Source organism: Rana temporaria, chromosome 10 (assembly GCF_905171775.1).
Source record: "Rana temporaria chromosome 10, aRanTem1.1, whole genome shotgun sequence".
NCBI lineage: Eukaryota > Metazoa > Chordata > Amphibia > Anura > Ranidae > Rana > Rana temporaria.
This window is the reverse complement of record NC_053498.1, coordinates 101040211-101053373: the sequence shown is the minus strand read 5'-3', so window position 1 is coordinate 101053373 and position 13163 is coordinate 101040211. Positions and strand designations below refer to the sequence as shown.

The window sequence follows — 13163 nt, the reverse complement described above, 5'->3', positions numbered from 1 at the left end:
GACCTCGATATTCCAAAGAATGAGTCTAAACATTTGGAAATAAATTGTCTAGTTTGCTTTTTGATCCTTTAATCCTCTGTTAACATAGACGTATTAGGCAACCGCTCACTTGTGGGGGCTTCAATTATAGTAGTAAATGTAGGCCAGTTCTGGACATAAGTAGGTAGATTCAGAGAGATTGCCGCAACTTTGCGGCGGCGTAGCTTAGCGTGTTTAGGTTACGCCGCCGTAAGTTAGCGAGGCAAGTACTTGATTCTCATAGTACTTGCCTGCTAAGTTACGGCGGCGTAGCCTAAAGCGGGTGGGCGTAAGGGCGCCTAATTCAAATTAGTCTGAGGGGGCGTGTTTTATGGTAATGAGGCTTGACCCGAGGTGATTGACGTTTTTTTGAACTGCGCATGCGCCGGGCACCTACATTTCCCAGTATGCATTGCGGCTACGTCTGCCGCACGGGCCTATTGATTTTGACGTGGACGTAAATCCATATTCACGAACGACTTACGCAAACAACGTAAAATTTTCGGCGGCCATACTTAACATTTACTATTCCATCTATTTGATGGAATAACTTTAGGCGGCCTATCTCTTACGTAAACGGCGTAAATGTACTGCGTCGGCCGGGCGTACATTCATGAATCGGTGTATCTACTAAGTTACATATTCTACGCCAACCGCAATGGAAGCGCCACCTAGCGGCCAGCCTCAATATTGCAACCTAAGATAGGACGTCGTATCGTCCGACTTTTTCCGTTTACTAGTCGCAAGTAGAAATTGAATAGGTTGCTAAAGTCAAGAAAATTCTCGTACGACAGAAAAAAAAATCGGAAGTGATGTCATGTGTTGTAATGTATTTGTGTTGTATTTTCGGACGACAACTGTACTGACCAAACGAAAATCGTACGATGTACAAGGAAAATTTTCGTGCATGTCCGATAAAATATCGGATGAACTGTCATGATCGGCTCACGGAAGCCCTGTACTAATGATCCGATTATCGGACGATTCTTCCTTGGACAACATTTTTCGTACAATATTCGGCCTGTGTGTACGTGGCATAAGTGTAATTTCTCTCGGCTGCTTCGTTCCTCTACTATGAGCTTGAATCATTTCTGACAAGTTTTCCTGACACCAAGAGAAAAAAGATGATGGGAGGGACACAGCCTCAGCTTTGTTCCTGTGTGCTAGGTGGAGGGGGGGGGGGTGTCTCCTCCCTCCCTCGTTGAACTCTGCAGAGAGTAATTTTAGCTCTCCACCTCCTTTTTTAACTCTCAGACAGGCTTTATAATTTCAGCACTTTGAATGAATCTAGAGAAGAAATGGTTGCAGAGACAGGTACAAATTATGTGATAGGATTTTTTTAATCTCCATGCATCACCTGAGGCCAGTCGCCTCACTTCGCATATGCAAGGGTTTACTACCATTTTAAACTTAAAGCAGGGGTCCGCCAAATTTTTTTTATTTTTTTTAAAGCCAGTAGCTACAAATACCGCAGCTGCTGACTTTAAAAAAATGGACACTTATAGGGCCGAAACAACTAAGGCCTTGCGGCTTCACTCCCCGGTTCCTTACTACGCATGCGCGAGTCGCGCTGCGCAATCGAAAAGGTCCCTCCTGTCTTCTATCTGCCAGTAGACAGCAGGGCGGGGGGGGGGCAGGAAGTGGCTTAGATTATCCACAGATTCTGCGGATATCTATGCCCGGAAGTGGGTGCAAATACCTGTATTATACAGGTATCTGCACCCCCCTTCCCCCGAAAGGTGCCAAATGTGACCCCGGAGGGGGGGAGGATTCCGAAATGCTTTAGGAATAAAGAACACAAGTAGGTATAAAAAAGTTAGATAATATGCTTAGAGTGATGTCATTCTGTATCCAATGAGTTTCCAGGGAAAGTTTAATGGACCAATCTCGTGAGAAGATGATCCTTTTTGCTTCTGAAATACTCAGCATTCTTAGGCGTCTTGACGGAAGGATGTCCTATGATTCCCTGAACTCTAAAAACTGTCATAGACCAAGAGTAAAATTGTTGTTTAATATACAAAATCGCAGTCCGATTTTTATTGCTGTCTGTGTAGCCATTAGGGAGAATACCTCTCTCCAATTTTCCTGATCACCGCGGTCACCAGGAATTAAAGTGAGGGTAATTCCAAAATTTGAGTAGCCACCATAATAAGAATAGAGGGGAAATCTTCCGATGGGAACACTTGTTACCTTGACAGAAGTGCCATTGCCTTTGGCCACCATTGTTTTTTTGGTTTTAAGATGGAAACCAATTTGCATAAAACGTGTACATATTGTAAAGCTAGTTAAAGAGGAGTTCCACCTAAAAATGGAACTTCCTCTTAACCCACTCCTAGCCCCCTTACATGCCACATTTGGCATGTAATTTTTTTTGGGGGGGAGTGGGGGCTTCAGGAGAAGGGGACTTCCTGTCCCACTTCCTCCTTCCGCCGAGGGGCTGGAAAGGCGATTTAGCTTAATCGCCTTTTCACAGCACCTCCCTGTAGGCGAGCGCCTGTCCAATCGGACGGCGCCGCTCGCGCATGCGCACTGCCGCTCGCGCATGCGCAGTGGGTGCCCGGCCGTGAAGCCGAAAGCTGTCACTGCCGGGTGCCCACACCAAGAATGAAGACGCCAGCCGGCGAGGGGGGGCGAGGAGCCGTGGAGCAGGTAAGTGTCAGTTTATTAAAAGCCAGCAGCTACACTTTTTGTAGCTGCTGACTTTTAATAAACTTAAAAAAAGGGTGGAAAACCCCTTTAATGAAAATGGTAGCTAAAGTGGAACTTTTTGCTCACAGTAGCCAATAAAACCTACTCTAAAAGACCAACTCCAGCACTGATTTGCCAAAAGTGTGAAGTGTTAGGGCTCTTTCACACGGAGCGGACCGTTTCTGGGTCCGCTCCATGTGTCCGCCAAAGCTCTGCGGGGATCCCCGCTGAGCTGTCGGCGGATAGGGCGGTCCCCGCACACAGTGCAGGGACCGCCCTGTCTCTGCTCCGCTGTCCCCTATGGGGGACCGGATGCAGACGGACCGTCTGTCCGTCTGCATCCGGTCTGTCCCGCCGAACGGAAGAAAAATAGGGTTTCTTTGATTCGGAAAAGCAGATCCCGACTGACGCGGACACTAGCGGATGCTCCATCCGCTAACGGACGCGATCCCATAGGGATTCATTACAAATTACATTACAAATTCATTACAAGTCCGTTAACGAACGGTCCGCTGGTGTGAAAGGACCCTAAATCTGCAGTAAACTTAAGGAAAAGCCAATTTATTTATTTTTATTAACCTTCTCTTTATGGCCCCTTTCACAGGGAGTGGACTCTGGCAGCGGATTCTCTCCACTGATCCCCGCTGAGCATACGGATGACATGTCCGTGACTTGGACAAGACCGCTTATTTCTATAGGGAGAGGGGCTCTTTAGGGGACTGAGTGCACTGTGGGTTGTTGAGGGGCATGGCGTGCCACTACGGCTGGTTGGGGGGCACTAAGGGGGCCGGAGGCAACTGGGTGGAGGCCCAGGAGGAGGGGGGCCCACAGCCCAGTGCTTAAGAATGACTGACTTTTCTAGAGGGCGCTAGCCAGGGCTCAAGTCCTGCGGGAACGCGTGGGAACGGAGTTCCTGCACTTTTTTCCCTTTGCAGAATTAGAGCAGCTGAGAGCAGCCGAGCTGCCCGAGCCAATCCTTCACTAAGCGGCGATGCCCAGCTCGAGTCACTGTCAGGGGCAGGCGAACCTTAGTAATCCTTTATGTTACTGGCTGCTTCCTGTATATGGATTCATCAGGTAGTGTGCGGGTATTCCGTCACTTCCTTGATCGAAGGTACAGTGGATCAAAAAAAAAAAAAAGAAACATGCGGTTTAGTAATTTTGCTTATGAGCGTATCATTTTTTTTTTTTTGGTGGGGGAGTGGATCTTGGGTGGGAGTTCCCACACTTTTTTCCCCAGGACTTGACCCCTGGCGCTAGCTTTAGCAAAGTCTCCTTTTGGGGTTATAATGCCTTGCCTACATTTTTCATAATTCAGCTCTGGTGCTTTTTCTGTAATAATTCCCAGTATGATACAAAGCCATGATGTTTATGACAGCCATAAACAGGATAATGCATGCAGTATGCTGAGGTTTGCTTCTGGCAACCAGATAATTAGACAGAGTGAAACGAGGAGCTGGTATGATCTAAAGGAATATGGATAAAAGTAGGGATGGGGGGATAAAATATAGGGCAATGATTAATAAATTCCCTTTAATTATTAGCTCAAATTATTGTGTATGCCATAAATAGTGTCTTTTTTAGATACAAATTCCAGGACCCGCATTGTATATGCAATTAAAAGTCATTCTGCACTGGGACGTTGGTTCACAGCCTCGGGTTCTTATGTAACTAGTGATTTAGGTCTCTCTGCAAATACAATGCATGCAGCTAGATAATGATATTAATTAATGCCTCCTGGAAACTGAAAAAAATGAAAAGAATTGTAATTAAGGTTCTAGATCCCATTACACGCTGAAGAATCGTTCCTATAAAGTAGGTCACCTTAAATCTGCATTGAAAGTCAGATGCTGTGCTGGCTTATGTGGATAAAAATACAAATGTGTGCATGTTCCTTAACCTACATTAGTCAGCTAGCATACACTGATCTGTTATAAACTGAGTTTTGGCGTTTAGTCGTTTTTATGTGCGTGTGACAGTACTCCTCTTGTACTTCAAATGAGTACAAGTCGTGATTTGAGAACCCCTTCTTGTGACGACCCATTCCCAGACACACCCACTGCAGGGTCGTGATTTGAGAACCCCCTTCTTGTGATGACCCATTCCCAGACACACCCACTGCCGGGTCGTGATTTCAGAACCCCCTTCTTGTGAAGACCCATTCCCAGACACTCCCACTGCAGGGTCGTGATTTGAGAAACCCCTTCTTGTGAAGACCCATTCCCAGACACACCCACTGCAGGGTCGTGATTTGAGAACCCCCTTCTTGTGAAGACCTATTCCCAGACACACCCACTGCAGGGTCGTGATTTGAGAACCCCCTTCTTGTGAAGACCTATTCCCAGACACACCCACTGCCGGGTCGTGATTTGAGAAACCCCTTCTTGTGAAGACCCATTCCCAGACACACCCACTGCAGGGTCGTGATTTGAGAACCCCCTTCTTGTGAAGACCTATTCCCAGACACACCCACTGCAGGGTCGTGATTTGAGAACCCCCTTCTTGTGACAACCCATTCCCAGACACACCCACTGCCGGGTCGTGATTTCAGAACCCCCTTCTTGTGAAGACCCATTCCCAGACACTCCCACTGCAGGGTCGTGATTTCAGAACCCCCTTCTTGTGAAGACCCATTCCCAGACACACCCACTGCAGGGTCGTGATTTGAGAACCCCCTTCTTGTGAAGACCCATTCCCAGACACACCCACTGCAGGGTCGTGATTTGAGAACCCCCTTCTTGTGAAGACCTATTCCCAGACACACCCACTGCAGGGTCGTGATTTGAGAAACCCCTTCTTGTGAAGACCCATTCCCAGACACACCCACTGCAGGGTCGTGATTTGAGAACCCCCTTCTTGTGAAGACCCATTCCCAGACACACCCACTGCAGGGTCGTGATTTGAGACCCCCTTCTTGTAAAGACCCATTCCCAGACACACCCACTGCAGGGTCGTGATTTCAGAACCCCCTTCTTGTGAAGACCCATTCCCAGACACACCCACTGCAGGGTCGTGATTTCAGAACCCCCTTCTTGTGAAGACCCATTCCCAGACACACCCACTGCAGGGTCGTGATTTCAGAACCCCCTTCTTGTGAAGACCTATTCCCAGACACACCCACTGCAGGGTCGTGATTTCAGAACCCCCTTCTTGTGAAGACCCATTCCCAGACACTCCCACTGCAGGGTCGTGATTTGAGAACCCTCTTCTTGTGAAGACCCATTCCCAGACACACCCACTGCAGGGTCGTGATTTGAGAACCCCCTTCTTGTGAAGACTCATTCCCAGACACACCCACTGCAGGGTCGTGATTTGAGAACCCCCTTCTTGTGAAGACTCATTCCCAGACACACCCACTGCAGGGTCGTGATTTGAGAACCCTCTTCTTGTGAAGACCCATTCCCAGACACACCCACTGTAGGGTCGTGATTTGAGAAACCCCTTCTTGTGAAGACCCATTCCCAGACACACCCACTGCAGGGTCGTGATTTGAGAACCCCCTTCTTGTGAAGACCCATTCCCAGACACACCCACTGCAGGGTCCTTGCTCTCCATCCAGTAGTGAGTCTGATCCAAGAGAATCTTTGTTCGAAGACATTTACATCCACTTTAATGGGACGGCTGGTGATGCAGCAGTGACACAGAAAGGTGAGGGATGTGGTGGCAGCAGGTGAGTGGATTCCCGCTTACAAGCACTGCCATGATGGATCTGAAATGACAGGTTCTTTTTTAAATGTAAGGACTCATTCTAGCTGGTAGTTAGATACATTATTATTTGCAAACAAAATGAAGCTTTCCTATTTAGAACAATAAGCAGTCAGGTTAGTAAAACAGCGATATCAGAACCGATTCAGTCATACAGTTTGCAATGTACATAGACTTGCAAAACAATTAGAAAAAGGAATATTTCTGAACTTTGTTGTATTTCATGGTTACTGTGAAATTGTGTTAATGCATCAATGCAGTGCATGCAGCACTTGGATTAATTGAATGAGTTTGCCCAAAAAAATTATATTGCGGAATATACAGCTAATGCTACGTAACTCGGCTTCATTTCATGCTGAATAAACTAAATTATTAATGTATCCTAAACAGAAAACTATCTTTAGATAGATTTTTACTCCAAAAGCATTTTATCCTAATTATATTGAAGGATTCCATTTCCATTGGTCCTTCCCCCTCCCCTAATCCTGAACAACATACTTTTCTTCTTTTTTTTTTAAATAGCATCGAATCAACCAAGATGAGAAAAAAGAGAGAAGAAAAAAAAGAAACCCCCTGGAATAAAAAAGAGAAAAAGTAAATACAATTTCCAAATCCAATAAAATAAAATAAATCCGATCGGCAGGGGAGTTGGAAGCCTCCTCTTCCTACGCTTTCCCCTTCTCACGGTGCAAAGAGGGACTTCCCTTCCTCCGAGTATTTCCTCCAGTGTTCCATTGAGCCCCATGTCTTGGAATAGATCTCATGTCGGTTTTGAGATGATAAGAGATCCTCCATCCTATTGGTGCTTATTTTTAAATGTCCCCCAAACATTGGACCTGATATGTAAAAGTATGAGAAGGAAAAGGGGTGCTTGTTGTCCATAGCAATCCTTCAGATTGTCACGATAACTCTCCCCAGATTGTCCCTACAATGGTTTGTAGCAGCGATGAGAATTCTTTTTTTTTCATAGACGTGTGCCTGATGCACCAAATCATTTAGGAAACTTAGCGCCAGGAAATGCGTGCTTGCGTACAACGAGGGAACAGACACTATTGTGACAGGATTGTTGCTGTCAGCCGGATTGGGAAAGGCATAAATATACCCAGCGGCAAGAATAGCTGCAAACATTTGTAGAGGAAACAGGAAAGTTACTATCCTTCTGTCAGCAGCTTCGGACAGCTTGGCCCGGTGTCAGGGCATTGTCTGAAATGACTTTTACACCAAGAAAGTCAGTAAATAGCCAGGTTATTCTGTACATCCGTTTTCTTTTTTAAATAGTGGTCGGTTTATTTTATCTAATACATTTAGGCTGCATTCACACTATAACGTGGCGTATTTTGCCGCGATTTGTAAACTTTTTTTTTTTTGACAAAACATTTTACATTGATGTCTATGCCGAACGCCGAAAGCCGCCTGAAAAAAAGGGTCCGGGACTTGTTTTCAGGCGGCAGGCGTACGCCGTTTCGGCGTGAGATGTGAACCATCTCATAGACATCAATGTAAATTTGCCCCTCCAGCGGCACGAGCGTCGCGCTTCAGGCGTATATACGCCTAGGTGTGAATGGGCTCTTAGCGCCGAGTAGATACACACAAATAAACACATATGCATTCTACTACGGTATTAAAAAAAATAGTATGTGTGTATAAAGTTATCAAAAATGTATCTTGCAACTGTTCTGGTACATGTACACCTAGAAGACCGTTTTGGGCACCCTTGCCCTTCGTTGCAGACACAAAGCTGGAGGATTTTACATTGAAAGAAAATAAAAAAGGAGGGCGTACCGACCTAGTGCATTTCCACTTAAAAGTTTTATTAAAAAGAGAATAAAAGCAATAATCCTAGTCACAAAATTAGCTTAGGTAAGAGCTTTTATGATAGTTGAGCTTGGTCTCTTGGCACATGCCAGCAGGACCTACTGACAAGGAGGATTGGACGATACCTCTTACGTCTGAATGGCTGACGCGTTTCTGGGGCGCACCCCTTTCTTCAGAGCCTAGATGGTAATCCTGCTAATAACACACTCGCTGCCATAGGGTGGCTACACTCACTCCTCCACTGTATCTATGGAAGAGCAACATTATCGCCCTAGGCTGCCCACCATATATAGAGAATCTGCTCTCAATCTTTGGTTGACAGAAATTCCGACAGCAAAAGTCCAATGGAGTATACACACGGTTGGAATTTCCGACCAAAAGCTCATATCTGACTTTTCTTGTCGGAAATTCCGATTGTGTGTACGCGGCATTATCCTCAGCTGCAAAACAGCTTATATAGATCTTACAGGCCCATTCACACTTATTCTTTGTGGCAGCGCACCTACTTTGTGTGCGGCGTGTTGCGGCGCCATTCATTGTTAATGGTCCCCAAATGCATTAGAGCTCAACAAAAAGAGTTGTGTACATTTTCTTATCTATTGTGCTTTGGCAGCCCATTCATAATGAATTTTAAGTAAAACTTGATAGAACACCCTCTGTAACTTAATGAAACATGGAGCATACATTCAGATGTTTGCTTGGCTCTCCATGACCTCTGGGACCTCCTGTCTTTACATGATCTGGGCCTCCTAGATCTGAATTGAAGATACTGGGCTAGATTCAGGTACCTGCGCTTGTTCTTACAGCGGTGCAGCGTATCGTATTTACGCTACGCCGCCGTAACTTACAGGAGCAAGTGCAGTATTCACAAAGCACTTGCTCCGTAAGTTGCGGCGGCGTAGCGTAAATGGGGCCGGCGTAAGCGCGCGTAATTCAAATGTGGAAGGTGGGCGTGTTTTATGTAAATCTATGATGACCTGACGTGATTGACGTTATGCGCCGTCCGTGTACATATGCCAGTGTGCATTGCTCCCAAGTACGCCGCAACGACGTATTGGTTTCGACGTGAACGTAAATTACGTCCAGCCCTATTCGCGAACGACTTGCGCAAACGACGTAAAAAATTCAAATTTCCAAGCGGGAACGACGTCCATACTTAACATTGGCTGCGCCTCCTAATAGCAGGAACTAATCAAGTTCACTTTTTTGCAAGGAAAGTGAAGATAGCTCAGTGTCAGCAAACGCTCATTGGGAAGCACTAGCTGGATTGGACTTTGCTGATAAAGGAGTATACCTATAGGAGATTTCCTGAAAACAGGACATTATCTGTTTGTCTGTGGCTCATAGAGGTGCTGCTCACACAGCTGCTTCTCCTCATTTGAACTGTGATTTTCATATTTCACTTGTAGCACCGCCTGTTGGTGAAATTAGGTATTGTGATGCTGCTGCAAAATATGATTTATGTGGAAACCATTGTGTTTTTAAAGTCAGGCTTTTTTTTCCCCACCAAGCTGTTCAAACAACATTGGGGTCCTGCTGTTGTTTATCTAGTAACCGTGAGAACGCTGGAACCTTCTCTAATTCTATAGAGGGCTCTCAGCAAATTTATGTATTTCTTATACCAGGGTTTGACAAATTTTCTTGGAATCTAGGAGCCAGCTAAAAAAGTTAGGAGCCAGAAAACGCACCCCGTCCCGACGACCTTGCGCACAGAAGTGAACACATACGTGAGCAGCGCCCGCATATGTAAACGGTGTTCAAACCACACATGTGAGGTATCGCCGCGATTGGTAGAGCGAGAGCAATAATTCTAGCCCTAGACCTCCTCTGTAACTCAAAACATGCAACCTGCAGATTTTTTTAAACGTCGCCTATGAAGATTTTAAAGGGTAAAAGTTTGTCGGCATTCCACGAGCGGACGCAATTTTGAAGCGTGACATGTTGGGTATGAATTTACTCGGCGTAACATTATCTTTCATAATATAAAAAAAAATGGGGATAACTTTACTGTTGTCTTATTTTTTAATTAAAAAAAGTGTAATTTTTTCCCAAAAAAGTGCGCTTGTAAGACCGCTGCGCAAATACGGCATGACAGAAAGTATTGCAACGATCGCCATTTTATTCTCTAGGGTGTTAGGATAAAAAATATATATAATGTTTGGGGGTTCTAATTAGAGGGAAGAAGATGGCAGTGAAAATAGTGAAAAATTACATTAGAATTGCTGTTTAACTTGTAATGCTTAACTTGTAATACCAACGGCCACCACCAGATGGCGCCAGCTCACACAAGGAAGAGCTGGGGACTTCACAAAAAAAAAAATATATATATATATTTTTTTATTTTTTTTTGCCCACCTTCCAAGCCAAGTCACCAGGAGGCTATTTCTAGTCGCCCTGGCGACCGGGATTTGTCGAGCCCTGTCTTATACAAACTACCTTTAAGCAGGCCTACTTGAAAAATCACCTAAGCTTTAAGTTAACCTTATCAGTTCAAGTGGCTTGGATAAGCCAGAAGAAGTCCAGTTAAATGTGACTACTACTAGCTAGCAAAATGTTTTCTGCTCTTTTATAGGCTTTTTGATATACATCACAGACTTAGTTTGTGAGCTTTTTCAGCAGAGGTTGTCTTTAAGCTGGCTGTGCCCTAGGTGGTAGTAACTATGTCAGTGATGGAATTGTAAAGTGTCTTCCTCAACCCCCTCACGCTGACTTAACACAAATTTGCGGCTTTACTAGACTGGGTTTTTTCTTTTGGGCCGCATATTTGCATATCTCCGTTTTTTTGCTGGGAGCGCAACGCACGGCTCTCGCCCAGCACAGAGACCGGGGTTCATGGAGAGCCCCCGGGTCCAGTACTTAAGATCGGGACACAGAACTCCCAATTCCGATCAACAAATCGCTCTGATAACCTCTGATTGGCTGTCACAGAGATCAGTAACTGCAAACCCACCCCTGTATTTCTGTATTTTTTCTCTGTGTGAATGGAGAAGAGAGATGCATCATATGTATCTGGTCTGTACTACGGGTACAAACCACAACTAACATACACATATGTGGTATCATTGCAATTGTCAGGAGCAGGAGAAGTTCATTTGGGTTGCTCTGTTGGAAGGTTATGGTAGTAGCACGAAATAGAATAAATAACACATACAATATATATTGGTTGTTGGTGCGTTAAATTGAATAGTAGATCTCTCGTGTTTTTTTTTGTTTTTTTTTTGCAGCAAAGCGGTGTTGGAAACAAGTAACAATGATTTTCTTAAAAATTCAATTTTGCTTTATTTATATCATATCAATGATATAAATAAAGCAAAATGAAATTTTTAAGAAAATCATTGTTACTTGTTTCCAACACCACTTTGCTGCAAAAAAAAACAACGAGGGATCTTCTATTCAAAATGGTAGTAGTACGATATATATATAAAGCTAAATAAAAAAAATAATAACGTGTGTGTGTGTGTATATATATATTTATATATTTATTATTATATATATATATATATATTTTTTTGTATTATTATATATATATATATATATATATAATAATAATAATACAAAAAAAATATATATTATTTTTTTATTATTATTATTATTTTTATTTTTTTTTGCTATTTTGGTCTAGTTTTTCTTTGAAAAGAAAAAAAATCAGGAGATATCCTTTACCATTCACCACCAAATGAAAGCCCAATTTGTCCTGAAAAAAAGCCTGGTGTAATCCGTCTGGATACACAAAGTAGCTGTGATGATATGTACGGTACTTGGACATTTAGATTTGTTTTACCCTTATGCGCGAAGGGGTTAAAAAAAATTGTGTTTAGCAATTGACCAAATGTATTAACTGTTCTTCTTCTTTTTTCTACAGGGCAGCAATAGATGAGGTGGAAACAGATGTGGTGGAAATTGAAGCCAAACTTGACAAGGTGAGGAATACATTGCGTGTGCTGAGCACTTCAAGGTCACTATTGTCACACGCAGCCTGACTGCCCTTCTAGCCTCCATCTCCCAGCATAGGAGTAGGTGACCTCATCACTGGGCTCTTCATCCCTAATGCAAGCACACTGTTACCACTGACAGACAGCCGTGGACACAACATCTGCAGCCACTGAGCTGGAAACATTCCTGAAAGTGTTTTCCATAGAGCTGTAGAGCATGTCAGACATTTGTGCTGAGGGAGCATTCTTGGGTTGTATGTATCCCCACACAGCCATATCTCCACGTATTACAGATCTGGAGCGACCTGCTACCCGTCTGGACACCAGATGAGAAGGAAACCGTTCCCACGTCTGCACACGAGACACCCACATTTACTGGATCTGACAAACAGACATTTAAATAAAAGCCATGAGGCTGTTAGAGCTCATACAGAAAACAAAATTCCTGCAAGGGAGAAATATGGAAGGATTCTGCTCTAAATATAAAGCATGGCATTGTTTAAAGGCTCCTGGCAGATAAAGACACCTGATATTGGAGCGCTGTGTTCATGAAGGCAGCCTTAACGTATTGGAATAGAACTTTAATGTATGCCGTGTCAGTACTTGGATTTGATTTGGTATTGTGTAATCTCTGTACAGCAGAGTTCAGACTTGGCGAGGAAGAGGCAGCAGTGCCAGTCAGTTGGGGGCATGCTGATAGGATGCCCCTGTTGAGGATTTTCTCACTTGTTTTTGCAATTGACAGGAATTGAGGGATAATCTGTCAAGTGGAGACACAAAGTGCAATAAAAACCTGACAGACGTTTTAACTTTCTCCCTACTTTAACTGTCTGTGCTGCCAGGATATGCAACGCTTCACCCTAAAGGTGAAGTTCTGCTTTATGCCCCCCATCACATTAGGCACATTACATTTTTTTGGGGTAGCGGGTACCTAGTTTTCATACTTCAAGTGGAAGTTCTCCCTCCCCTCTTTTTTCCCCCACAGTCTTCTGGGGTCTCAGAGGG

General features: G+C 44.2%; 1 protein-coding gene across 6 annotated transcripts in view; it reads left to right on the top strand.

Annotated features, from left to right (window-relative positions):
- Positions 1-13163, top strand: part of ACAP3 (ArfGAP with coiled-coil, ankyrin repeat and PH domains 3) — a 271725-nt gene that overhangs the window by 119876 nt on the left and 138686 nt on the right. For all 6 annotated transcript variants that reach the window (XM_040325845.1, XM_040325849.1, XM_040325847.1 and 3 more), the window contains exon 2: positions 12089-12146. In XM_040325845.1, coding sequence (XP_040181779.1) covers positions 12089-12146 — 58 coding nt within the window. The remainder of the gene's footprint in view (positions 1-12088; positions 12147-13163) is intronic.